At 46.2% G+C, this 27,179-nt stretch overlaps 2 protein-coding genes and 1 long non-coding RNA gene across 8 annotated transcripts in view; 1 reads left to right on the top strand and 2 right to left on the bottom strand.

The window, feature by feature from the left end:
- kidins220b (kinase D-interacting substrate 220b) overlaps positions 1-16,064 on the bottom strand; it is an 18,971-nt gene extending 2,907 nt beyond the window's left edge. For 2 of the 5 annotated variants that reach the window (XM_037085764.1, XM_037085768.1), the window contains exons 1-27: positions 13,788-13,919; positions 13,308-13,406; positions 12,493-12,591; positions 12,100-12,198; positions 11,791-11,892; positions 11,263-11,361; positions 10,923-11,120; positions 10,738-10,836; positions 10,544-10,642; positions 10,322-10,420; positions 10,060-10,237; positions 9,811-9,975; positions 9,229-9,408; positions 8,976-9,141; positions 8,744-8,895; positions 8,360-8,649; positions 7,984-8,124; positions 7,613-7,850; positions 7,335-7,423; positions 7,086-7,230; positions 6,806-6,968; positions 6,493-6,671; positions 6,011-6,246; positions 4,440-4,562; positions 1,119-1,256; positions 943-1,041; positions 57-287 (exon numbers count right to left, since the gene is read on the bottom strand). In XM_037085764.1, coding sequence (XP_036941659.1) covers positions 57-287; positions 943-1,041; positions 1,119-1,256; positions 4,440-4,562; positions 6,011-6,246; positions 6,493-6,671; positions 6,806-6,968; positions 7,086-7,230; positions 7,335-7,423; positions 7,613-7,850; positions 7,984-8,124; positions 8,360-8,649; positions 8,744-8,895; positions 8,976-9,141; positions 9,229-9,408; positions 9,811-9,975; positions 10,060-10,237; positions 10,322-10,420; positions 10,544-10,642; positions 10,738-10,836; positions 10,923-11,120; positions 11,263-11,361; positions 11,791-11,892; positions 12,100-12,198; positions 12,493-12,591; positions 13,308-13,406; positions 13,788-13,919 — 4,038 coding nt within the window. Of the gene's footprint in view, positions 1-56; positions 288-942; positions 1,042-1,118; positions 1,257-4,439; positions 4,563-6,010; positions 6,247-6,492; positions 6,672-6,805; positions 6,969-7,085; positions 7,231-7,334; positions 7,424-7,612; positions 7,851-7,983; positions 8,125-8,359; positions 8,650-8,743; positions 8,896-8,975; positions 9,142-9,228; positions 9,409-9,810; positions 9,976-10,059; positions 10,238-10,321; positions 10,421-10,543; positions 10,643-10,737; positions 10,837-10,922; positions 11,121-11,262; positions 11,362-11,790; positions 11,893-12,099; positions 12,199-12,492; positions 12,592-13,307; positions 13,407-13,787; positions 13,947-15,871 lie in introns of those variants that run through there. The other 3 variants (XM_037085763.1, XM_037085766.1, XM_037085767.1) reach the window with 3 other exon arrangements.
- Positions 13,957-19,207, top strand: LOC119012188. The gene is made up of 3 exons (XR_005072389.1): positions 13,957-15,103; positions 16,888-17,031; positions 19,074-19,207. It is a non-coding gene; the product is annotated as an uncharacterized LOC119012188 (long non-coding RNA).
- mboat2b (membrane bound O-acyltransferase domain containing 2b) lies at positions 17,016-27,179 on the bottom strand. Of its 2 annotated transcripts, none has more exons than XM_037085770.1 (13): positions 26,183-27,179; positions 22,840-22,985; positions 22,677-22,754; positions 22,441-22,536; positions 22,311-22,366; positions 22,180-22,234; positions 21,908-22,091; positions 21,241-21,433; positions 20,909-21,012; positions 20,630-20,694; positions 20,130-20,262; positions 19,537-19,688; positions 17,016-19,217 (listed from the first exon to the last, which is right to left on the bottom strand). In XM_037085770.1, exons 3-13 carry the CDS (start codon positions 22,706-22,708, stop codon positions 19,046-19,048), a joined length of 1,242 nt encoding a protein of 413 aa, XP_036941665.1. In that variant the 5' UTR covers positions 22,709-22,754; positions 22,840-22,985; positions 26,183-27,179; the 3' UTR covers positions 17,016-19,045. The 2 variants fall into 2 exon arrangements, with proteins under 2 accessions (XP_036941665.1, XP_036941664.1); XM_037085769.1 differs by having other exon boundaries at positions 26,443-27,179.

The following is a 27,179-nucleotide window of genomic DNA, read 5'->3' as shown; positions in this document are numbered from 1 at the left end:
CTCACTGCAGCCTGTGTAAAGGTCAAAGGTCATGTGGTCAAAGGTTAAAGGTTTACCATCCACTGCATGTGTCCGTGTCGGGCCGGATCGTCCAGCCCGATGGTGCTCAGCTCCTCGAAGCTCAGGTTGAAGCTGTACATTGGAGAACCATCTGCGTTGGCGGCGCCAGCGTGGGGCAGAGCCACTGCTCGCCTTCCTGCCTCGGTGGGACCTCCCACAACGCTGCCTTGCTCACTGGCAACTTCATCCTGCAGCACCTGACTCTCGATTTGACGCATGTCCAGAACCTGCAGCCGGGAGGAGAAACTCAACTGTTCATTTGACGAAATGAAAACTTTCTCTTCTTTAAAATGAGACAAAACAACATTTTCATGTCAGTGTGAGCTTTGTATGGAAGCCCTGAGAGACAAGTGAGAATCCTTCTTTCACAGTTGGAAATAATGGCAGAACTTATAAAGACAATCTCTCACATCATTTAGATTAAACTCAGTCACAGAACAGAGGATTTAATTTACTATTTTTAATATTTCTTGAACTACAGGAGAGTCTGACAGTCTGAGGCGACGGACACATGACAGGAAGACCTTTTTTTTCTTCATGCACTTCAAGTAAAAGGCTAAAATTCATTTTCTGGCAAACTCGTCTAAGTTTGCTTCTGACCAAACGCCGTGTTCAGCGCCATCTCTTGTTTATGAGCTAAAAGAGGAATGATATCTGAATAATGTCTAAAGATTCTAGTTTCATCTACACAGTGTTTTTTGTTTCCTTGTTGTCTCAAAGCTTCAAATTCACTCTCCTCATTTCCACTTTTTTCTTGAAGAGAGCGATGAAAAAAGAGACTAGGTCCTCTCGTTTCCTCACCACTTGCCCTGATCCTCACCTTTAACATGCTAACACTTAGCGTACCTCATGCTAACAGTGAGGATTGACGCGGGGACTCACCGTGGCTCTGAAGAGCTGCCAGTCTCCAAAGTTCATGCTCATCTCCTTCTTCAACTCGTCGATGTTACACTGAGACAAAACTCTGCCATTCACGTTGGCCTGGAAACACAAACACATCACAGATGTCACTGTGCTCGGCCTCTCGCGGCTCAACTCCACGTCCACGCGTCACTGACCTTCCTGATGGTGGCGGCGTACTGTCCCATCATGCTCTGGTCGATGCCCTCGATCTGACGCACACGCTCACAGACGGCCTCCGTCGTCATGGAGCTGAGGAGGATGGCTGGAGCGCCCGACACCACGGAGGCCGAGCCCTGAACACAAACACACATCTGAGTCCACACAGCAGGAAACAAGACCACTACAGACCACTACAGACTACTACAGACCAGACCACTACAAACTAGACCACTACAGACCCGATCACTACTTTATGTAAACCTATGATCAATCCTGGAACAGTTTCAGTGTTCAAACAGGAAGTCAGACTGTAAAGTGGGGTCACAGATCAGAACCAACAGGTTCTGGTTCTACTGAAGAGTCTGTTTGTTTCTTTGCTTCATGGCGAGTTGAGGAAATGTTTTGAAGCTGTCGTCTTGATAAAGTATCAGAACCTGACAGAATCATTTCATCAGTACCAGAACCTGACAGGATCCTGTCATCAGTATCAATCAGAACCAACAGAAAAGTCTCAAAGTCATTTATTAAACAAAGAGAGAAATTGAATCAAAATCAATAAAGTATTATTCTGTGAGTGGTACAAAACCAACACTTTTTACAGTGTATGACAACCGTGTGATGGGAGGGGACAGGAAGGGTCTGGTGGGGTCTGGTGGGGACAGGAGGGGTCTGATGGGGTCTGGTGGGGACAGGAGGGGTCTGATGGGGTCTGGTGGGGTCTGATGGGGACAGGAGGGGTCTGATGGGGTCTGGTGGGGACAGGACGGGTCTGGTGGGGACAGGAGGGGTCTGATGGGGTCTGATGGGGACAGGAGGGGTCTGATGGGGTCTGGTGGGGACAGGAGGGGTCTGATGGGGTCTGATGGGGACAGGAGGGGTCTGATGGGGTCTGGTGGGGACAGGAGGGGTCTGGTGGGGACAGGAGGGCTCTGATGGGGTCTGGTGGGGACAAGAGGGGTCTGATGGGGTCTGGTGGGGACAGGAGGGGTCTGGTGGGGTCTGGTGAGGACAGGAGGGGACAGGAGGGGTCTGGTGGGGTCTGATGGGGACAGGAGGGGTCTGATGGGGTCTGGTGGGGACAGGAGGGGTCTGGTGGGGTCTGTTGGGGACAGGCGGGGTCTGATGGGGTCTGGTGGGGACAGGAGGGGTCTGGTGGGGTCTGGTGGGGACAGGAGGGGTCTGGTGGGGACTGGTGGGGTCTGGTGGGGTCTGGTGTGGACAGGAGGGGACAAGAGGGGTCTGGTGGGGTCTGGTGGGGACAGGAAGGGTCTGGTGGGGACAGGAGGGGTCTGGTGGGGACAGGAGGGGACAGGAGGGGTCTGGTGGGGACAGGAGGGGTCTGATGGGGTCTGGTGGGGACAGGAAGGGTCTGGTGGGGGACAGGAGGGGTCTGGTGGGGGACAGGAGGGGACAGGAGGGGTCTGGTGGGGGACAGGAGGGGTCTGGTGGGGACAGGAGGGGACAGGAGGGGTGTGATGGGGTCTGGTGGGGACAGGAGGGATCTGGTGGGGGACAGGGGGGGTCTGGTGGGGACAGGAGGGGTCTGGTGGGGGACAGGAGGGGACAAGAGGGGTCTGATGGGGTCTGGTGGGGACAGGAGGGGTCTGGTGGGGACAGGAGGGGACAAGAGGGGTCTGATGGGGTCTGGTGGGGACAGGAGGGGTCTGGTGGGGGACAGAGGGGGTCTGGTGGGGACAGGAGGGGACAAGAGGGGTCTGATGGGGTCTGGTGGGGACAGGAGGGGTCTGGTGGGGGACAGAGGGGGTCTGGTGGGGACAGGAGGGGACAAGAGGGGTCTGATGGGGTCTGGTGGGGACAGGGGGGGTCTGGTGGGGGACAGGAGGGGTCTGGTGGGGACAGGAGGGGACAAGAGGGGTCAGGAGGGGTCTGGTGGGGTCTGATGGGGTCTGGTGAGGACAGGTGGGGTTAAGTGGTCAGCTGTGGGGTTTTTGGGACAGGGTCAACGGTCAAACCAAGAGTTCAAAACCAAACAACTCTACTGAGGCTACAGGCTAGTCCAGGCAAGATGCATGCTGGGAGTCGTAATCGCCAGAGCAATTCACACAGTTAGTTAGTGGGAAGGAAGGGAAGAAGGAAGGAAGAGATCTTATACCTGCTTCCTTTTCAAAGATGAACCCTTACACTGCAGACAGACAGACAGACAGACAGACAGACAGACAGACAGACAGGTGAGGATTGAAACACAGCTGGAGAGAAAACACCTGGAGAACAGGTGAGTGGCAGGTGGAACACAGAGTGGAAATGAATGCTGACTGATTATATCTCATTGATTCCAGTTGTAGGACACGAGAAGAAGAGAAAACCAGAAATAAAACGTTCGCTCGTTGAAGTCTGTGAAGCTACAGAATCTCACGCACCACAGAAGAAGAGACAAGAGGAGGCGTGAGTCTGCCGTCGTCAATAGCAGAAGAAGAAAACCTTGATCTAAAGCTTTGTGATGACTGGACATTTTTACAATTTTCAGTTTTTAAATGGCATCAAGGACCAAAACTACGGAAGCCCACTGAAGCCAAAAAGAAGAAAAGATAAATAAATGGAAATAAAACTTTAAAGGACAAAAATACACTGAAAACGACGAGACAGGAAATTAAAACTTAAAAATGTCACAATGACTAAAACATGATCATAATAAAGATAAAGGCAGAAATCAATCTGATTCAATTCTTACAGCGTATCGATCGATGGATCACATCAGGAGAGAGGAACACTGAACTCTTCTGCTGCAGCTTCAGGAATGTATGTTACTTTTTTTAATAATATAAAATATTTAAAATATGTATAATATAAAATATGTAATAAAGTGAATATTTGAACATTTAAAGACGTCACATTTTATCAACCACACTTTTTTAATTGATAAAAAACAACCACCAGATTTTTGAATAATGAGAATAATCATTTAGTCGTAACTGTCACTTAGAATGTTTTATTCGTCAGATTAATTTTTCATCATCAGATTCAATTCTATATTGTTTAAATAAGCATTTAAATGGATCAAACTGAATGATGACGTGAAGAAAAAAATCCTGACCGTATGAAATAATGTTTATGATATGACAACAGAATAAATCTTGTGGAAATAATTTACTACACATTTGTGCATTTTATTGATTTAATCATTTATTCAAATGAAATCATCATTTTAATCTGTTTGTTTTCCTGAATAATTCATCTTTTCTTCTCCATCCTTCTTTATTCCACTTACTTCATGAATAATTCAACAATAATACGATGACATCACAGGAAGGAGTTTGTCTGTCGCTCTGACCGGCTGTGACCTGATGTATCGTACTTACAGCTGCAGCTGAGGCGTCCCGACTGAAGAAGGCTTTAGGTAGTGGGCGTGGGTGGAGGTGTGATGGGTAGGAGGGCGCCATGAGTGGGCGTGGCAGCTGGTAAAGGTGATGGGGGAAATATGGCTGAGGGGTGGAAATAAAAATAATGTTCATGGGAATGATTCAACGTTAAACAGCAAGAAGGACGCAACTGAAAAAACACAAAAAGACACTGAATCACTGCTGCCACACACACACACACACACACACACACACACAGACACACAGTGACACTGGCACACCAGATACAGATGTTTCATGTCTGTGCCTGAGTAAACTCAAATCATTCTGTGCTGTATGTCTGCTAGGTTAGGCTAACAGTTCCCCCTGCTTCCAGTCTTTGTGCTAAGCTAGGCTAAAAACAGCCTGACACAGTAAAACTTCACTAAACAATCGATCTCATTAAATTTCGCTTCTCTACTAAAATTTTCCTTTTATGTTGTGCTGCTGCCTCTAAATGTACAACCCAACTGAGCTCACCGCTACTTTGCACCTCGTGTAAGTAATGTAAATCACTTATTTAGTTCATGTCATCTATTTTTATTATATCTGACTTGTTTTGTGTCTGTGTAACTAACATGCTGACTTGTTGTGTCTTTGTTCAGCTACTGCCTTCAATTGCCCCGGGACACAAATAAAGTTTTCTGAATTTAATTAAATTAAATGTCCTCCTTAGTTCCTTGTTAGCATACAAGCTAACTTCCAGCTAACAAATAAAAGCTAATCAACATGAGGTTAACATTAATAACTTCATGTGGCTGAACATGATAATATTTAGGGTTAATGGATCAATTAAAATGACTTTGAACTGTCAAAATTGGTACAAAATTGTTTCACTGATATTATCATTCACTTGCTAGTTAATGTTAGCACAACCTTCTGTAGCCATGTTGAAAGTTATCGTGTTATCAGAGCTGACAGTCCAGGATGTGGCTCAAATTGCAGGAGCTGGGTGGCGCTTGTGCTGAGGCTCTGCAGCGGACCCGGGTTCGACTCTCGGCCCGGGTCCCTTTGCTGCGTGTCACTCCCCCTCTCACCCTGTTTCCTGTCACACTCTTCAGCTGTCCTGTCAATAAAGCCAGAAAAGGCCAAAAAAACCCCAAAACATTTCTTATCATTTGATGGAGCTAGGCTCGCAGTTTCCCCCTGCCTCCAGTATTTGTGCTAAGCTAGGCTAAAACGTCCAGGACCTGCTGTACTGGAGTCTTTGTAACCCTAACCCTGAACCGGACTGAGAGCTCCTGCAGGGTGACAGCAGAGATTCAGAGTCAGACTGAGTAAATTAAATCCAACTGAAGAGTAAAATGACAGAAAACACAAACGATAACAGAAACTGAAACAGGTGAGGAAGGAAACGGTCTGCAGCCATGTGACCGTGCTGATTACATTACAGTTTTACCTACCATTCAGCCAGAAATGTGAGTCAATGGCTTGTCAGGGTGAAAACTTCAGACTGAAAGCTGAAAATCAGAACTCACCTGTCACCTGTCAATTGACATCATCAACCATTTGAGGCCGGAGCCTGTACTCACCCTGTTATAGAAGGGGTGCTGCGGTCCGGCCATGCCGCTGTAGTAGCTGCTGTGAGGCTGTGGAGAGACCACGCCCCCTGCTGGCTGGTTGAAGGGCCCGCCGAAGGAAGCGGAGGGCGAGCACGCCGATGACACCTGAGAGTACACGGAGGTGGGGCGGGGCTGTGGCTCCTGCAGGGGGAGGGCCGGGTACGTGACCCCGCCCATATTCATCTGCTCCCGGGCCGCACGAACATCTGGAACAGAGAGAGAGAAAACATCTGGATCACAGAGAAAGAAAGAGAAAACATCTGGATCACAGAGAGAGAAATAAGAAACATCTGGATGAGAGAGAGAGAAAGAGAAAACATCTGGATCACAGAGAGAGAAAACATCTGGATCAGTGAGAGAGCCTCTAAAGGGCAGAAGCAGCCAGATGTGTGCTTGTGATTTTGGGCTATATAAATAAAGCTGATTAGATTTGATTTGAGATGTGTCACTACCTGCTATGATCTCCCTCAGTTTGGGGTCCAGGTTGACGGTGCAGGGCAGGAAGGTCCGGATGTCTCTGGCCGTCAGCACCGGCGTCCGTGAAGACAGAAAGACCTCGAAGCTGCGGACGTCTCCGTCAATCTCCAGCAGAGGCTCCACGTCTTTGGTGGTCGGGATGTTCTTGGACACTCTGACAGAGAAAACACTGAAGAGTCAAACACTGTCCTCGTGTTGTGATCAGATCTGGTATCAATACATTGATTGATACTAAAGACGACTCTTTCACTCCCTGTGGCAGCTCCACACTTGAGTGTGACCTCTGACCTCTCGTAGATGGTCTTGAGGGTGGCCTGGTCTGGGACTCCGTCGGTCTCCTCCAGGTACAGGATGAGCCAGGATGTCCTGTAGGGCCACTGCTCCGTCAGGTTGATCCAGGACGCCAGGCGGTCCCAGTTAAAGCTGATCTGATTGGCTCGCAGCAGACGACCTGCACACACACAGGAAGAGGATGTTCACAGTGTCAACTCAAGTCTGTTGTCTGTTTGTCGCAGGACCATCAGTGCTTCAGTGCTGATATTGATCCAGTGATCAGATCATTATTGACCTGTGACAGAGACGATGTTGAGGAGCCTCCTCATCGTCTGCGGGCTGATGTCACTGAACCAATCCTCCGTCACCATTAGCTTCGTCAGGTCAAACGACATCTGACGAGTCACTGAGCGCTGCACCTGACGCCGCCGGTACGTGTCCTAGACACACGGGTCACACGGTGATCAGTGAACATACATTGATTGATCTACTTAGCAATCAAACACACACACACACACACACACACACACACACACACACTCACCCGGCGGTTGAGAGTCGTCTTGCTGCCAAACTTGGTTAATTCGCCCAAACTGTGCTGAGACAGTTTCCTGTCCAACTCCTCGTGCCAACCTGCAGACAGACACACACGTCAGAGACTCGAGTCAGAGGCACAACTGACTTAGGACACATTTTGCAGTCATCTTGTGACCCGGAGAACTTTATTAAACGGTGAGCACTGATTGGATGGACCATCTGTCCATCACGGGCTGCTCTGTATTTTTTGGAGTAGTTATAGTCGTTATCCATCATCACGGTTACCGTCAGTGTTGGCAGCGTCTCCGTTAGCTGGAGCAGGAGCACACATCTTCCTGGCGCTGGAGAGTCCTCTGCTGTTGAGGAAGACGGGCAGGTGGACGATGTTCCTCATGTAGTCGTGTCCGTTGATGTTGGAGTCTCGGAGGACGCTGTTCAGGTTCTGGTTGATGGCTTTGATGATGATGTGAGGGTCGCTGGCAAAGATAGAGATGAAGGGCCCTTTGGAGAACAACACCCTCACCTGCACAGTGATGATCAGACATGAGAACGAGTCTAAGGGTTTGGAGGGTTTTTAATTTTAGTTCAGGAATTAAATGGTTGATGTTTTTTTTCCTGTCGTGTTTTTCTTTGAATCAACAGTGACGTCAGCTCACCGTGTCGAGCATCTGCAGAACTTTGTCCTGTTCGCACGAGTCCAGCCCGTCGATGACGACGGCCAACCTCGTCTGATGCTGAGTGAAGCCGTCAATGGTCTTTGCCATCCTCGCCATCAGCTCCACCTCATTCTTCAGCACCTGCGGGGCAACATCACACTGCATTTAAATACGTGCTCTATACCTGGTCCACAGTCAAAGCCTCCTGCCAGTTCACTGTAGCTGTGTCTTACTGCCCTCTACAGGCAGTCAGCCGTCACTACAGCAGCACTGACGTTCAGATGGAACACGCATTTAAATTCCATACAAAGTCCAAACAAAGATGTGAATGTCAGAATGATCTGCGAAACAGCAGAATGTCCCTTTAAAGACTCACCTTCATGAAGCCCTCACTCTTCAGCTTGTGCATCCTGTTGGCGGCGCTGTGGAGCCTCTTCCTCTGGGAGTTCAGCACCGAGTCGGTCACCTGCCACCACGTCCTGCAGTTCAGCAGCAAAGCCAGACCCACCACGCTGCCGATGGCGATCAGCACGGCGTTCACTGTCTGGTTCTCGCCATCCACCTTAAAGACGGCCAGCAGCGCCATTCCGGTGAGTAGGCAGGACAGCACCAGGACAAAGATGATGAAGGAGGGGACGCAGCACGTCTTCTTCCACTTCCTCTTCCCTGAGACGACCAGGAGAGAAGTAGAGCTCAATACAGAGTGTGTGTGTGTGTGTGTGTGTGTGTGTGTGTGTGTGTGTGTGTGTGTGTGTGTTACCCTGCGACTCCTCAGTCTTGAACACTCTGAACAGACGTGTAGCGAGGAAACCAAACTCTCTCTCACAGGCGTCGGACAGCGTGGCGATCATCTCGGCCATCGATGTTTCTCCACCGACGCTCGACAGACGGTTATAGTCTGTGAACAGGAACCTGCAGGGAGATGATGTGATGAGAGGTGATGACATCAGTATGATGAGAACCTCCCTGTGTGTTCTTTCCCTCAGTGTTACCTGACAGGAAGAGCTCTGGTGCTCTGCTCCGGTAGCTCCGGTGGGTTCACAAACATCAGCTTAAGCAGCAGCTCCAGATAGCCAATGTGACGGGCCAGACGGGTGCTGAGTAGCCACGCCCAGTTCCAGCTCTCTCCCTCCCGACGCCCACCGAAGTACACCACCACTGAAGGGACAGGAAACCTTTATTGACACAGCACAGAGACAGAGGGGCTCATGTCCTCTCTCCGTCTAAACCAGGGTCGGAACTTACCAAAGAACAGATAGAGCAGAGCCAACAGGCTGAGGGAGACCGCCATGGACAGTTTGGGGTCGACGGTGAAGCCAAGGACGATGGCGATGGAGCCGCAGAGTAGCAGAGACAGAAAGACGACAAGCCAGGAGAACTGAAACAGCGGCTCGATCTGTTGACCGGCAAACGTCTTCATCTCATCTGAGGAAGTGGAGGAGCATTAAAGGTGCATTACATAAGAATCAGCAGTTTTGGTTTCATACTCCCAACAGAAGGACGCAGCATATCACCAAAGTCACTGCTAACTGCTGCTAACTATATTTTTTATACATCCATCACTCTAGCTACTGTTAGCTCGCTAACTCAGTGAGCCATGCTCTTAGTTGGACTGGAGTGTTTACACCGACACCACAGGAGCTTTGGACTGCTGGGAGAAAGAGGTTGTCAGGCCTGTGGTTAGCTGGTTAGCATGCTATCTGCAGTACATATCTCACCTTGTGTTGATCATTTTAGCTAATTTCTTTAAAGTTTTGAACTAAATTTCTTACATGTTGCATCTTTAATATGTATTTATAAATGTTCTGTGTGTGTGTGAGGACTCACCCTCCAGTTTTTTGAGCAGGAAGGACTTGCCGCTGCCCCACTGAGCGTACAGACCCACACAGATGGGAGGCTGCATGGTGGGTTCACTGAGGATGTCTGCGAGAGCAGAGCTGTAGAGGTCGTAACCTAACATGTCTCCGTCCGACTCTGTGGGCGACAGGTGACCTGCAGACACGTCATGTATGTGTTAGTACACTGACACCTGGTTCTCCTTCTGTGCTCAAATGGTTAAAGGTTTTAGGAACGTACGAGCTCCAAAGATCTGCGTGAGGATGCTCTTCTGGTGGCTGCAGTCGATGTTGTATGGTGTCTCTCCCGCCTTGTTAGGGCGGTACAGCAGGCGTCCATCTTTGGGGTTTCTAAGGAGGAGTTCGGCCAGGCGGCGACTGCGCCCACGGATAGCGATGTGGAGGGGCGTGTCTCCTTTCTGGAGAAATAGAAGGTAGCTGTACTCATTAAGACATTTCTATTTATTTATCCAACTTTTTGAACGAATTTTTATTGTTGTCACCTTGTCGACAGCTGACACTTTGGCTCCTTTATCAAGCAGCAGCTCCACGATCTCGATGTTCCTCATCTTGGTGGCTTTGATCAGGGGAGTCTCTCCATCCTGAGACAGGAGGCAGCAAACACAACCTCAAACATCTGTACAGGTGTAACATGTAGACCTATGAAAGACAGCAGATATGACAGATAATAACCAGCAGGTACAATCAGGTGTGTCAGGTCTCACCTTGGTGCAGGTCTCAGTGTCGGGGTTACACTGCAAGATGTCTCTCACCATGGTGGCATTTCCTTTCTCCACGGCCCAGTACAGAGCTGTTTTATTCTCCTGGAAACGCAGCAGAGTGACACATCGCCTTTATGACTGTAGTATAACATCTGTGCTGCTGATAAACAGGCCTGATCCTTGTCACCTGTCCTCACCTGTCCTCTGATGTCGATGTCAGCATATTTATGAAGCAGAGCTCTAACGATCTCCACGTGACCCCCCCTTACTGCTCCAATCAGCACCGTGTCACCACTCTATAACACACACAAACACAGATCAGGAGTGTTCCCACAGCAGTGTGTCTTGTGTTGTTGAGATGACAGTTCCGCCGTCGTCTCACCCGGTCTGGGATGTTGACGTACGTCCCTGCGTCCAGCAGGTCCTGAACGATCTCAGTGTAGCCCTCCTTAGCAGCGATCATCAGCGCCGTGTTCCCATCTTTGTCTGTCATGTTCACATTGGGGTTCCTCTTAAGCAGCTCCTTCACCACCTCGGTGTAGCCGCCCTTCACCGCCACAATAAGAGCCGTCATGGAGTTCTGCACGGACCAGATTGATAGGACAGACACTTCAACACCTACATCACTGTACAGTCACTGAACAGATGGTTGTTGGTTGCTTTTTACTTCAGTGATGAAGCAGCAGGCACAGTTCAGAGACACAGCTGCATGTTGGCCTTACCGCCCCCTCCTGATCAACATCAGCTCCGTTCTCCAGGAGGTGCATCACACAGTCAAAGTGTCCTTTCCTGGAGGCCCAGATCAGAGGAGTGGTCCCATACTGTCACACAAACAGAAGACGTTCAGCATCAGAAACACAGTCAGCTGGTTGAGTTCAGTTGGTCTGAAAACATCTGCAGCAACACAACAGACATGAGATCAGTCTGATAATCAGACAATACAGCTACCCTCTGTCACATCATGAGGCTGACGTACACAAACACAACAACACTGACTCTCCGGCAGTCAAAATGAAAATGAAAGCTGATGAATATCAGTTTGTGTTCACACCAGAGGGGCCAATTCTTCTTATATAATAGTGTCCTTCTCATTATGTCACTTTGATTCTTTAAGAGCCACCAGGGCAGGAGCTCTGTTACACTCTGGGGGAGGACCAAACCCTCTTTTCCATTTCAAAATCCTTTCTTGAGGTTTCAAGGTCATTAAATTCAACCTGAACATCCACGTGTGTGTTGAAGACTTTCTTCACCTTGTCAGAACAGTTGACTTTCGCCCCGTTGTTCAGCAGCACTTTGACGATGTCAGCGTGTCCTCGACCTGCAGCCCAGATGATCGGATACACACTGTACTGCTGTGAGACGCACAAGCACACACACACAGGAGGTGTCAGTTGCTCAGAGGCTTCCAACAAATGTCAACAATATCATATTACGTTTATTTATATGTATGTATATATATTAAAAAACTTGATATTGTTGACATTTGTCAGTATATATTTATATACATACTGTGTGTGTGTGTGTGTGTGTGTGTGTGTGTGTGTGTGTGTGTATGTTACCTGTCCTGTAGTGTTGGGGTTTGCTCCGTGCTCCAGCAGCAGCTCGGTGACGTCCACACGACCTTTATAAGCCGCCCACATCAGAGCCGTCCAGCCTCCCTGACACACACACACACACTCATTGATTTCATTAATTCATTTGTTCGCATAGATTTAAACTGTAAACGTGACTGTACAGGCCTCAGCGTTCATGTGTGGAGTCGGTGAAATCATAAATAATTCATCAGATAAATAATAAAACTTGCTTCGATCATCACAACAGAACCTATGAATCATTATTTCCTGTGGACTAATGAGGTCTTCATATTAATCGATATGAAGTTTACTGTGATATTTGGCTACAGGAGATACAGCCCGCTCTACTACAATTCCCATGAGGCTTAGCTCACCCACCATGTCTCTGTGCTCGATGTAGGCGCTGTTCTCCAGCAGCTCCTTCACCACGTCCACATGACCTTCTTTGGCTGCAGAGATCAGAGCTGACCAGCAGTCCTGACCACACAAACACACACAGAAATGCTACCATGGAAACAAGCATTTAACTCAGTCTGTCTCCTAGCAACCACTGCATCCGAGGTGAATGGGTTCAGAGGAGGAACTTTAAGAGGTACTTTGAATGCTCCACTGAGCGAAACAGAACACGTTAAGTAATAATACATACACACACACATACACACACACACACACATACAGTATATACACACACATGTATGTATATATATATATCTATCCATCCATCCATCCATCCATTATCTGTACATTATATATTTATATATGTACGCCGCTTAATCCTCTGCAGGGTCGCGGGGATATATATATATATATATATATATATATATATATATATATATTTATAAAAATATATATATATATATATATAGATATATATATATATATAAATATATATAAATATATATATGGAACTTGATCGCGTTTATTACAATTAATTAATTACAGAAAAATAATGCGAAAGAAATATATATATATATATTTTTGCACTCCAAACAGTACGGAACGTTGCTTGTTGCATGAGTTCCCGGCAAACCTGTAAAACTGATGCAGAGGACACAACTTGAGAAACGCAAACCGATGAGAAGTCATTGCTGGGTTCGGTGGGTGGATATTTTAGTTTAGTAAAACTACCGGGTGGTATTATTATAAACATGTTGATATAAAGTCAATAACAGTGTTGATTGAACGCCACTCACCACGTCGTCCAGGTTGACATTAGCTCCTCTCCTGACGAGCTCCTGGACGATCTCCAGGCTGCCCTGCTCTGCCGCCAGCATGAGAGGAGTCTGACCATTCTGTCAGCAAACACACAAACACACATGAACAATCAACACTAAAGAATAAATACCAGTACTGAGAACACTGAACAAAACATCCCAAAAATAATTGCAAATCCCAAACTGGTGCAGCATATAGCATAAAGAAATGAAAGAAAGAATCCTGTCAGGACCTTTTGTTGTTTAATGAAATATTCACAGTTTTAGAAACAACGAATATGAATTCTGTTAAATGTATGGTAGAAATAAAAATATAAATATAAATACAGTGAATAATAAAGTCATGGTGTCCAGACTCAAAGTAAGAAGGATGTGGTTGATTAAAAATGACCAAAACTCAGATGGACTTCTGAACTGATCCTCTGAATAGTGACACATCAGACATGGAGGTGTACGTACGTCGCTGCGTCCGTCCACCTCCTTGAAGCGGTCCAGGTGAGCTTTGAGAGCAGCCAGGTTCTCCTCCTCCACGTAGCTGAACAGGTTCTGGATGGCCAGAGTGGTCATTTTGATGGATGTGGTGGTGTCCATGTCTGCTGTCTGTCACTACGCCTCCTACTGGCAGGAGACCCACACATCAGTACATCAGTACACACAGTGTACACACTCTGCTCATTGGGCTGTAAACACTCTGATGTGTCCACGTCTCATCTGTTCAGAGTGCTTACACCAGCTGTGGTTGTTACCTGTCAGGTGGGTAACAACGACGTGTTGCCAACGTTTTTAATCTCATCTATCATCATCTGACTGGCTCAGATGTTTTCTCCAGACTTGGAGAGCAGCAATGGCCCTGTGTGGTCTCAATATACAAATATAAAATGCTAAAATGACTCACCTTGTGCAGGACGACCAAGTAAGATCTCTGTGTGGGAAACACTGACCTGTGTACTGTTGGACTTTATCAGAGTATTTTAGCTTCTTTACTGCAGTAAAATTCAACAGACGGCTGGCATTTAATAACCTCTGACCTCCATGCTGAAGTCTGCCGACAGTCTGATGGAGCCGATGTGATATTTAAATCCCTCAGACGGCTCAAAGTCTGACTCAAGTCCTTAATGTCACACGTCTGAAATGGGCTCAGGTCTGCTCTGTCACGCCGCTGATATCGCTTTACTGTTGCTATGGAAACACCACCTGCCAATCAGCTTCATCGTTATAGCCTGGCCTCTAGAGATCAATAAAGTCCCATTCGTTATCTTACTTGACATTACCCACAAGCCCCCTGGAGACCAACAGGGAACTCTACCAATCAGTGGAGCAGCTATCACCATGGTAACAGTTTCATTAAGCTTCACAATGGCTGACCTTTTTAATAACTAGACACAAAGTAGAGTAACACTTGATGTTACAGCTCATCAAAGTGTTAAATAAGTTTGAATTAGCGTTAAAATCCAACAATTGATCTAAAGACAAGCAGCTGGTTCAGCTGAAGGATTTGCTGCTTTTCTTTCTAATTTCTCACAGTAAACAAAGAGTCTTCAGGTTCGCTGGACAAAAGACATCAGAGTCGTCATGTTGAAACGTTAAGATGTGATTTCATCTTCCATTTTAAAGGAACACTCAGCTGTTCTGGCTGCTGACTGATGCACAGCTGATGGATCAGTGATCAGTTTCATCTGGAGATCATCAGCCGTCTTCTCATCTCTCTGAAGCCTCTCGTCTTTGTTCTGCCTCTGACTCATTCAGATACATCAGCAGGATTACACATACAGATGGTACAGTAGAACCACAGCAGAACCACAGCAGAATCACAACACTGAACCTGTGACGGAAAATTTCTGTTTGTGTTTTTCACGTTGTTCATTTGAACAGTTTTTACATTGTGAAGCTTCTACTGAGACTTAAGTCTTAAGTTTACTGCTGACTGTACTGCTGACTCTGATCATCAGTGTCTCCATTATAGCTATTATAAGCCTTATTGATTAGCCTTGTTTATATATATATATATATATATATATATATATATATATATATACACATATATATACATATATATACATATATATATATATATATATATATATATATATATATATATATATATATATATATATATATCCTGACCTTCTGTTAATAACTCATCATTGTCCGTCATGATCAATGAGGCGACGCCCTGTTTATTATTAACATGTAATGAACATATTAACATGAAGATATTGTATCATGTCGTCATCACAGCACCCTGACGTCCGTTGATCCTGGTGTTGTGTTGTTGTGTTGTGCTTTGTGTTGGTGTGTGTTGTGTGTTGTGTCGGTCACCTTCACACACTGATTCACACTCGGCCGAGTGAACGATGAAATTAAACTGTCTCATTTCAAACGAGTCGTTGAATGAATCACAGAAATCAAACATTAAGATCATCGATGACGTTACTCTAATTTATTCCGATCGATTCAGCGACGTGACAAGTGTCGATCAGTGATTAATGGCTGTCAGTGAAGGATGCTGGCGGAGATAACCAGAAGAAAATCACTGTTTTTACCTTAACAAGAGAAAAGACCGGGTTCAAGCGCTCCGGGCTCGGATGCAGTCGGGTTTCGGTGCCGTCTGTTCGGCGGGTTAGTCCTGGTTTCCTCGGTCTGTGTTCGGATGACAGTCTGAGCTCACTCTCCATCCGAGACAACAGCAGCCATCTTGATCAGAACAACAACCGACGGACACTAAGCCAACCAACCACAGCCCGCCGCTGCGTCAAGCCCGCCGAAACTACACGGGCACGTCCGTTCACCGCTATCAGAATAAAAGCATTCGCAGTGTACGTTATTTAAAGGGCGTGTTAGCTGACGCACATGACCAATCCAGCACACTTTACACGACAGGACCGGTGTTTACCGGGATTATTCTGCTAATCTAGTCCTCTAGCGCGTTCCCGATGAACTCAATGAATCTCATTCACTTCATTTTCTTTTCTTTTTACTACACTGATCGGGAGACAACTTATTTTGTAGGCGATGTTTCCGGTGTTTTCTATGTGAGACTTCAAACATCCGCCCAAAGAAAAGATTGTTTAATGAATGCCGACACACAAAGATCGTCTCATCTCTAATGGATGCTCATTGTAGCTGCGCTTGATGATTGTTTCCATTAATGATGATTATCACAATGAATTTTTGATTGATGAAAGAAAAAAATATTTACATACATATATGTACTGAATTACTTAATTTAAACAACTGGTTATTAAATCTAAATTTAGATTGAGTTTTTACATTTGTTGATTACTTGTTACCTCCTGATTGGTTCAATGATTGATTAGTGTGATTGGTTCTGTGTCACTGTTTGAACATGACAGTCGGTTTATAATCTGAACAATAAGAATGACGACATGTGAACCACCTGATCCAGGATCAGTTTATTAGGGTTTAAAGTGCAGAGTGTAGCAGGACTCGTCTTATCGTCCAGCTCCACCCTCATCCCGTCTGGCTGCTCTGTGTGTTATCATTCATGACAAATCCTGCATGATGAACAACAACTTCTACATTCTCTCCACGTTCTCAGATTGTTGCCTCGTCCATAAGGTCCAGCGGAGGAACCAGGTTCAGCTGCTCTCCTTCTCACAGAGCTCAGGATTCCTGAGAGCCGTCACAGGAACGCCACAGCAACCACAGAGGAACACAGCCGCCATGTTAGTGTCAAAAAAATGTAAGTTTTAATCACATCATTTACAAAAAACAACATATAGTCCATATCAAACCTACAGACAGGCCCTGTGGCTGGTTCACTGTGAGAACATTAACTGCTGTGTATCATATCAATAACTGCCAGAACCTCATCAGCACTGTAATATCCTCAACCGGGTCACAGAACAGTTCAACAAATAATCACAATGCTAAAATTACAGATGTGGAAACAGGAAAACACACAGAAGACTAAGAAATGTATGCTGACTGATTTCTGAAGGAGGACGACCGCAGACACAAGACCTGAACCCAAACAGTTTCTGGACCCAAACAGTCTCTGAACCCAAACAGCAGGAGCTGCTGCAGAATCATTTCATTGTTTTCACTGATGACACAAAAACCCCAACTCTAATCTGGAAATAACTTTTGCAGTGTTCAGCTGAAGAATTGAACCATCAGCTGTTAGCTCACCTGCTACGTTGTTCTCTCTGTCAGGAAACTGGACCACTAAAGAACTTTAACCTGATTTAGCTTTTATATTAAAGAGTACGCTGACCTGACTTAACTGCTTTAGTTTCCAAATCAAAGTGTAAGCTCACCAAAAGCAGACTGTTTTACATATAAACTAAATAATATGCTAACCATAACCAATTGGGTTAGCCTCTTTAACAAAATGTCAGCAACAACATGCTAAATGTAATTCACATTAGCTAAACTAAACCAAAATGTTTGGGTACATCTGTTTTACTTCTGACTGTGCTCTTAGCTAACCTGCTCTATACTGTTTTCAGTTAAACTCATGTACTTCATTACTTTTTACTAAACTAACTAGCTTACTTGACTTAACTGCTTAAGTGGTGGCTAACTCAAAGCTAACAGTTTTAGCTTTTACATCATGTTGTTAGCTAACCTGAAAATAAAGCATTAGCTGGACAAACCGGTAGAAAACATTTTAATTGAACCGAAACCAATCTTCGCATGTAGTTTTAACAAGGTTAGCTAACCTGTTAGCTTCTAAATGAAACATAAATGAGCAGGTGAGACTTTTGGGTTTGATTGGTCTGTATAGTGGGTCCGGTATCAGTTCACATCATGGATCTCTAAATTCAGAGTTTGTGTTCATTTCTTAAAGTTTAGTGACGTTTCTTCTCTTCAGACTGGATCTCCACACATCTCACAACAAACAAGTCTGGAATCACATAATGACATAAATAACAATCTGACACAAAGTGACATCTACAGATGTAAACACTGCGGGCTCGTCACCGCTCTCACGCCACAGGAAATACCGCTCCTCACTGTTCAACACGTTTCCCGTATAAAGAACACAACAACTAAGGCGACTGAGTGTAAAAATCATTGGCACTTTCTCCAAACTTGTCTGTATGAATACAGTGATGCAGTGGTTGATAGATTATAACATGACAACAGACAGTCTGGAGGAGAAAAGACCATCTGAAGCATTGTCTGCGTCTGTTGGCTGACTGATGCACAGCTCATGTAGTCTCTCAGTCTGTCTCCTCATTTATTGGACTTTTCTTTGACATGCTTTCATTCAACCATGTACTCATTTAATCATCTGTTCAGTCTCTCCCTGTTCATCCTGTTGTTTAATCCTCCCTTCATCTGTCAGCAGGTGTCTGACTGTCAGTTCGGTCCTTCAGGCGGCCATGACAGCTCAGGCAGCTGCTCCACATCAACTACAGAGTATAAATGTATTTATATCCTCTGTCACTGCAGATTTATCCACACAGAGCATGTTCCTCCTGTTAATTACTGAAGTTTGAGTCCCGGCAATCGTTCTTCATGTAAACACAAAGTTCTGAGTGAAACCCTTCACTGGGCCTCTGACAGTCGGACCTGCTGTCATCATGTGACTCCAAATAAAACAGTATTTTAACTTGGTGGTATGAGCGTCTTGTTTCTGTCCCCTGAGCGGAGGAAGGTCTGTCTGACACGCTTCACCTCCTCGTCCTCTCTTCTATACAAGTAAATGAAAATTAGATGAGGTGCATGATTGTTCTCTGTCCTTTGTCTCATGTATCCTTCTCCTTCTGGCTGCAGTTGCAGGCTGTATCCTCCAGGTGGTGCTGGACTTTCCTCTGGAGCAGGTTTTTCTGCTGGTCTTTGAGGCGGAGATGTCTTGGTTTGACCGGCAACGCCACGGCCAGCAGAACGCAGCCGATGTGGAGGCTGAAGTACCAGGACCTGCAGAGCACAGGTGAGGACGAATGTAATACCACAAGTCAACAAACCTCACTCCACACAACATCTAAGGACAGACATCATCTTATGTAAGGCAGCCATGTTTGTCTGACTAGATTCGATTAGAGAGTTTTATTGTCCCTGCGGAGCTATTTGGTTTGTAACAGTAGTCAACACGACCAGCACACATCATCCTGACACCCAACTGTTTCGTCTCCAAGTCGGGTTTACTGAAGCTTTAAGAAACAGATATCAGATATATCAGAACTACCACTGTGTCAAAGAGACCAGCTTAAACCTGACTCAAACCTGACGTACTAACCTGTAAAACTTGAGGGATGGACCCACTGACAGCAGGACAAAAGGCACCACTGTGTAGCAGATGGCGATCTGAGTGGCCGCCCACGTGATAACATCATAGACCAGTTTGTTGGTGGGTGACTGCAGGAAAAGTGGCCGAACATTGTGTCTGACCTGAGGACAGAGTGGTTATTCAAGTACATAATACAGCACATAATGTAGGCTACACTCCGTGTAATGCATGCTAAACTGTTAGCATAGAGACAATTATCATTTTAAATGTTTGTAATGCTAATAAAATGCTTGCTAAAATGTTAGTACAAACTTAGATTTAACTAATCTAGCTAGGATCCGAAAGGTTTTGCCCACGATTACTAAACACAGTATGTATGTATGTATGCTAACCTGTTAGCATGAGGCCTGTGGAACCTCGTCATGATGAATGCTTAAGTGTTAGTATAGAGTGTCATTCAAATGCTAATGTCTCAGTGGGCTCATCCATCATCTAGCAGTTAGTAGTGGTTCATTAGCCAGCTGCTAATAGTCAGGTAGCAGGGTCATTAGCTAAAAGGGCTGAAGGCCTCCTAAGCTAACAGCTAACACAGAACAGCTCACCGCTCTAGCAGCCAGTGTGATGACGATGCCGGTGAGGAAGGTGAGGTAGTATCCAGGATAAGCTCCGTGCCACATGGCTGACAGGATGAAGGTGGCTGCTGTCGGGTGGTACGGACATCGCTCGTAACACACTCTGTCGACCAGAGGTCAGAGTTCAGAGAGGTCAACACACAAACAGACGCAAAGGAAAACCAAACGTTGACATTTAATGTTTTGAAGCTTTGTTGTTTCTTGATCTGTTGAACAGCAGAAAAAATAAAATGTGTGCGTGTGTGGTGTCTGTCCTGTCAGAGATCCACCAGCAGGTGGCAGCAGTCTACCTGTGATCCCCTTCACAGGCAGCTGACCAAATAAAAATGCATCTTAATAATTCACAAAACCAACGCCTCTGTAAAGTTTATTATTCATTTTAGTTCCCTGCTGATGATAAAACTGATTATTGTCTGGATCAGAACATCTGGAGATTAGAATCACAGTAAACAGAGTTAGTGTGTTCTCACCTTTTGAGCCAATGAGCCGTCTGAATGTTCCAGTTGTCGAGGAAAACCTTAAAGCTGGTCGCTAACTGGAACCAACAAAACACATGAACAGGAGTTTGCTTACCAGGACAGTATTCATATGAAAACATTTACAGTGATGGACAAATAAGCTTTACTCAAAGGTTAGGGTTGGGGTTATTCAAGTATGAGCTAACAGCTAACAGTACAGTGGGTAAACACAGACTCCAGATCACTTCCTATGGTGTGTAACAGCCCGGAGCCCTGACTGACAGTCCTGACCTCGATGTTGAGGATCCTCAGGTTAGAGATGAGGTCCCAGCGAGGAGAGCCATCCTCGTTGTAGCCATTGAAGCCGAAGCCGGCGGCATTGTTGATGGCATCAGCTGAGGTTGAAGATGTGAGATGAGACGTGTGAGACAGACACAGTTTGTGTTGAGCTTTATGGACACTGCAGGAGTTAAACCACCACAGGTCCACACAGACCAGATGTCAGAGTTCAGTGTTTCAGCACACTTTTATTTTATCTACATGGAAACATGACACAGAGGAGAGACAGAAGCACAAGCGAGAAACATGTAAAGAAGAAAGCAGGATGTGTTTTAAACTCTCACCGAGTGTCCACACGAAGTAGTACTTGGGTCTGGTGGTCAGCATGGACAGGTACAGGTAGACCACCTGAGCGTAGACGGGCATGTTGGCGATGAAATCATCGTCGATGTTTCGTTCCACTGGGAAAACTTTACACACCGACAGAAACACCAGGAGGCAGAAGAAGGAGGTGGCCACTTTCCGGACCACCTCAGTCTGCAGACACAGAGATATTATTAGAGTTTCCTCCACACTGACAGCACACGTCACTCTGTCCTGGATCCTGACGGTGCTGGGTCTCCGAGCGGACATATTGTCTACATCACTCCATCAACAGACCTGCTCAGAGCTGTAAAGGTAAACTATGTAACAACTGGCTGCCTGTCTAATTTATATTGGTAGTGTAACCGCTAATTACTGCTATATGTGGCTGCTGTTAGCTAGTTAGCTCAGTTAGCCATGCAGCTAGTTGTCCAGAACCAAGCTTGTAGCACTGGGGGAGCACTGATGTTTGGACCGGCAGTGGACTGGAGCTGGCTGGATAGCAATACTAACTTCACACTCTGGTGGTGCTTTCAGTTTTTCTCAGCTGAAATCTTACATACTGCACCTTTAAAAAGCTCTGACAACAGGTCTGGATTACCAGAACCCAGTCATCATCGGATCAGTGACTGTGGTCATGTGTCGTACATTTGGTGAGGGCTCGCTCTGCCTCAGCCTGCTGTTGGACTTCCTGTCAGCCTCCTGGTCTCTATGGCGACGGGGGTCTCCCTCGATGAAGGCGATGTAGTCGTTGTAGGAGCTGGTGGGTCCAGCCAGGATCCCCATGAAGTTACAGTTGTAGCTGAAGTACTCCAGCAGAGTGGGCATCCTCCTGAACACATACACACACACACAGTTCAGTGCGCAGTCCTGTTCAGAGACCTTTAACAGAACATTTGAAAGTCATGACACAAACGGACCTGATGGCGAGGATCTTCTGTCCTGGAGTCAGATGTTCCTCTTTGCGAGCCATTCCTGCCGACAGAAACAAAACTGAAAACAAACTGCGAACATCCAACGAGTCGAACTGATGAACAAGCTGAAAGTTTACCGTCGTGGATTTCAAACGCCAGGCTGGTGATCTTCTGTGTGATCACCATCATGGGGCTGCAGAACAATCAGAGCAGGGATTAAAGTCCGGATCAGACTGACTGACCTGATCTCAGCCAGAACACACTCACCCTGTGAAGTCAGCAGAGTACATGCCGTAGTCAAAGACGTAGACTCGAGTGATCTGACACAGACTGAGATAGCTGAGCGCCACCAGGAGGCAGTACCTGAGAACACAGGCAGTGTTAATGAGGAGGCAGTCAGAGGAAGAGCTGCTCATCATCATCATCATCATCATCATCATCATCATCATCATCACACAGTCACTGATCAGAGAGTCAGAAGAGTTTCTTCCTCCTCCTCTTACTTGTGCATATGTTCGACTCCGGTCAGGATCATGATGCCGTAGGTGAGTCCACTCTGAACCAGGAAATGAAGGGCGTACCTACAAAATAAAAGACATCACTTTTACTCGAGTACTGCTGTTGAGTACTTTGACTTTCTAAGTAATCAAATTTCCGTTTTCTCACCAGCCGAAGCAGAAGAGAGCGAAGTAGAGTCCCAGCAGGGTGGCCACCACGTGTCTGATGACTGGACTGGTTTTACTGGGGTGGAGGAAGAGACGAAACCAGAAGGCCGACAGCAGAGCGCAGAGCTGACACACCACGAAGTTCACCTGCAGTGACATGGAGGAGGTTACCTGCTGCAGGTGACTGAACCCTGCAGCATCTCTGACATCTCTGCTGCTACAAGTTTAGCTTCTGATATTTATAGTGTCTGAGCTCCAAGCCGAATCCAACAGAGCGACCGCCACTCCTCCAGTGTCACATTACTGATACCAGCAGAATTAATACACAGCGTCAGCAGCAGTAAAGAAGAATGAAAGTGATTCTTCTTCTTCTTCTGTGGTGATCATCGGTGGAGCAGCAGTTAGAGGAGCAGATGAATAAGAGGAGACGACCTCCACTGTGTGCTGACTCAGTGAACTAAAGGACAGAGATGGACGACGAGCTTCTTCTTATCACACTCAATTGTTCACGTCTCCTCAGGAGGACTCCGAGTCGCTTCACCTCTGTGTGGATGCAGGGTCTTCATCCTGAAACATGTCGTGGACACGCACAACACTTTAAAGACTGTAGATGGACTCTGAGTCAACCACATCTGAGTCCCACGCTGTGTCAGAGCACGTGGACGAGGACTTCATCTGTCATTACTATCTGCAATATTTAGATACATAGTTTGTGAGTGTCCCTACAGAGTTGTTAACGACACTGTGAGCTCTGAGTTTCAGAGTCTTCAGGGCCACTTGTGGGTTGCTGATTAAACCGGCCTTCATGTGGGTTGCTAGGTGAACCTGGGTGAGCCCAGGTGCGAACAGTTGTTCAACTGTGTGGGTTGAGAACTCAGTACTGTAGGCGGGTGATGAGTCTACGACAGAACTCAGGCCCTGTCCACACCAGACCAGGTTTTGCAACCGAGGTTTTGTTAAATAAGATTTCGCGTCCACACGAGTGGTGTAATAAAAATAACCGAGAATAACTCCGTACACACGCAACCGTAAAATACGCCACTAAGTGATGCAATATACGTGTAATACATGTGCCACAGCAATAGGTGGGGATGTAAGGTAAAACGGGAAGGCTGTTTTAACCAATCAAAATAGTTTAAAACCGGAAAGGGGAATGCGGAAAATACTAAAACACAAACAACAATGGTGACTCACAAGAGTGCATCGTTTGTTTGCTAGCAAGAGGAGCAGTCTCCTTTGCTGCTCATCCAGGCGCCGCTGTTGTTGCGTTAGGTTGAGCAGCTGGACATGACAGCTAAACACAGCTGACAGCAAGACAATAAACAACAACTTCGTCACGTCCATTTTAGCCGAGTTATCAAGCAACGCTCAGCTCTGACGTAAGCAGTGGAAATATTCGCGGCTATCATATCCACACGCAACCGCTGAAATCGGCCAAAAACTTCACCCTGGACTCCAGTTTCAAACGACCATGGTTTCAGTGTTTGAAAAGCCCGGTTGGATGTGGACAGAACAGTGAAACCGGGAACATAACTTCACAGTGGCAAAATTAACCGGGTTGGTGTGGACAGCTCTTTACTATTTACCTACAATGAGGTTCTGGGTTCTTTCTTCAGACCTGATGACTCGTCTTGTCATCGTCTTGACTCGACTGTCTGAATGTGACGAGGACATGATGAAGTGGAGCAGAAGAATAACGTATGCAGAAAATGGAAACACTCAAGTTAAGTACAAGTACCTCATCAGTACAGAACTTGAGTAAATGTACTCAGGTACATTCCATCACTGCCATATAGACAAACAATTCAACATTAAAGTAATTTTAATTAAAAAAATATCAAACAATTCCTGTCTTAGCTTCTGATCTGCCTCTCTCAGACTCCCAGCTGAGTCTGTCCTGTCAGGCAGAAAGATTCAGTCGGACCTGGTTCAGTTTCAAGTGGTTGAACTGGTTTCCAGTGAACGGCTGGATGTCGTCTGGGACTCTTCAGACAATGTTAGCAGAGTAACATCTGATCCAGCTGTAGAGAGAGACGGGCGACGCTTGATGATGTGTCGCTCATCAATAATGAATGCTGTGTAAACGGAGCGATTACAGACGGACGCTCGGCTCCACAGAGGACGAACGTGACTCTGCTGGAGCATCGACATACGATAACAGACGAAGTCATTAGAAAGTAAGCTGTGACAAATGATGGAGGAGGAAACATCATACAAACCATCTTCTTACAAACACACTACACTGCTTTTATTTTGAAAGTCCTACAGGAACAACTATGGAGGATCAATAATGGCAAAAAACAAACTGAATTTCGGTAAAATATTTCATACAGTTCACACAGTAAACACAATGATCCTTCATGTTCTGTTAACAACCAGCGGTCAACTCTCTTTAGCCCCATGTTCGATTCCCCTGGTCTGCATGTTGCAGTGTCCCTGGGCAAGGCACCGAACCACAGACTGCTCCTGATGTGCTGGTGTTGGATGACAGCATCCATCATCAGTGTGTGAATGAATGTATGAGTCACTGTAACTCAATTTGGACAGAAGAGTCTGAAAGTGTCCTAAATGTAAATGTAAAATCAGCCTTGTGCTAAGCTAACCTCATGCTAACATCAGTGTTAGTGGAGTTTCACTAAATTCAAACAGGCGTCAGACTGATTAATAACACAACAAGTTAAGCTAACAAGATTTGACAAAATAAGTAAATAGCATCAGTTAGCTTAGCATCTCCAAACTCAAACTGTGAATACTACAAACATTGATTAACGCTGTAAAAATATTATTGTAATTTTACAGTAAATTGATGGCAGTACACCGTAATTCTTCTCCAGTAGCTACGTGAAGTGTGTTTTTACAGGAACTCAACGTTACTGTAATAGTTATAATACTGTCACGCTATCTGAGAATATTTACTGTAGAACTACACTAATGTACTGTGTTATATGGAAACACACACACTGCAGGTTAGCCTGTCAGCAGGTTAGCATGTGGACTTGCCACTACCACTTTCCGGCCTGTTGATAGCATGTTAGCTTTAAGCATTTGGACCATTCAATATGTATTTCTAAATGTACTGTATGTACTGTGCACTACTCAGACTCATGTGGTACAAGTACTGCAGTACAGTCAGACTCATGGAGTACAAGTACTGCAGTACAGTCAGACTCATTACTCTCTGCTGTGAGCTGATGTATTGATGTATTGATCTCATATTGATTGATGCAGCTGCTGTTCATCTTTAACACAGTGATTCTGTCAACAGGCTGACTGTTTCATATTAAACACACACACACACACACACACACACACACACACACACACACACACACACACACACGCACACACTGATGGTGCTCCTCCACCTCCCTCTGTCGGTGTATATGGCTGCTGTCTCGGTCTGTTGTGTGTCTGATTCGAGGCCTCCATCCATGTTGGACCTCCGCCCGCTGCACCGCTCGCTCCACCGCCTGTCTGCCCCGCTCTCATCACACGGGGTTTGTTGCCCTCTCGGGCCGAGCGTGTCGCATTTAGCGCGGTGTGTGTGACGGGCAGCAGCCGGTCTCCGCCCCGAAGCTCCGGCTCGTGTCCCGATGCTTCTTACCTGGTCCAGCGGCAGGTTGGTGATCTCGCTGACCGGCTGCAGGAGGCTGGAGCCGGTGCAGGCCGTGGATCGGCTGTCTTCAGTGGCCATGGCTCCGTGTCTGCGGCCAGGTCTGCTGCTTCTGTGTCCGGCAGCAGCAGCTCAGATGCGGCGGCGGAGGCTCCGTGATCCGCCGACAGTCCGTCCCTCTGTGTGTGTGTGTGTGTGTGTGTGTGTGTGTGTGTGTGTGTGTGTGTGTGTGTCCTGCTGCTGATGCTCCTTCCTCCTCTTCTTCCTGTTCCTCCTCCTCCTCAGTCTGTCTCCCCCTCCTCCCTCTGATGCCCCCTCTCTATTCTCCCCTCCACATCCATCTCTTTCAGTCCTTCCCCCTCATCCTCCTCCCTCTTCCTCCACCTTCATCATCCACCTCCTCCTTCTCCTCATCTACTCTTCTTTTTATCATCTTTGTGTCGTCTTTTTTTCGTTCTTCTTCTTCTTCTATACTCCACACTCTCCCTTTTCTAATTCCTCCTCCTCTTCTGCACCTTTTATTCTTCTTCTTCTAAGTCATAAATCACATGTGGAAACAACATAATCACCAGTTTCACATCTTCACATGTCAAGCTGACGTCACATGTCAAGCTGACGTCACATGTGAAATGACGTGTGGTAAATGTATAAATGATAAAAGATGTTTAACTTGTGGAATGTTAATTTACATGTGACTAAATAAACTAACGTCACATATTCACATGTTA

Source organism: Acanthopagrus latus, chromosome 22 (genome assembly GCF_904848185.1).
Source record: "Acanthopagrus latus isolate v.2019 chromosome 22, fAcaLat1.1, whole genome shotgun sequence".
Lineage (NCBI taxonomy): Eukaryota > Metazoa > Chordata > Actinopteri > Spariformes > Sparidae > Acanthopagrus > Acanthopagrus latus.
The sequence above is the reverse complement of the archived record's forward strand: the minus strand, read 5'-3'. Positions and strand labels throughout refer to the sequence as shown.

Excerpts from the sequence above, each read along its gene's own strand:
- mboat2b (XM_037085769.1), bottom strand. The coding sequence starts at position 26,532 with ATGGCCACTGAAGACAGCCGATCCACGGCCTGCACCGGCTCCAGCCTC. Across the intron at positions 22,755-22,839 it reads GCTCTCTTCTGCTTCGGCTG|GTACGCCCTTCATTTCCTGG; the intron begins GTGAGAAAACGG and ends TTTATTTTGTAG. Across the intron at positions 19,218-19,536 it reads CCATCCCTCAAGTTTTACAG|GTCCTGGTACTTCAGCCTCC; the intron begins GTTAGTACGTCA and ends TGTGCTCTGCAG.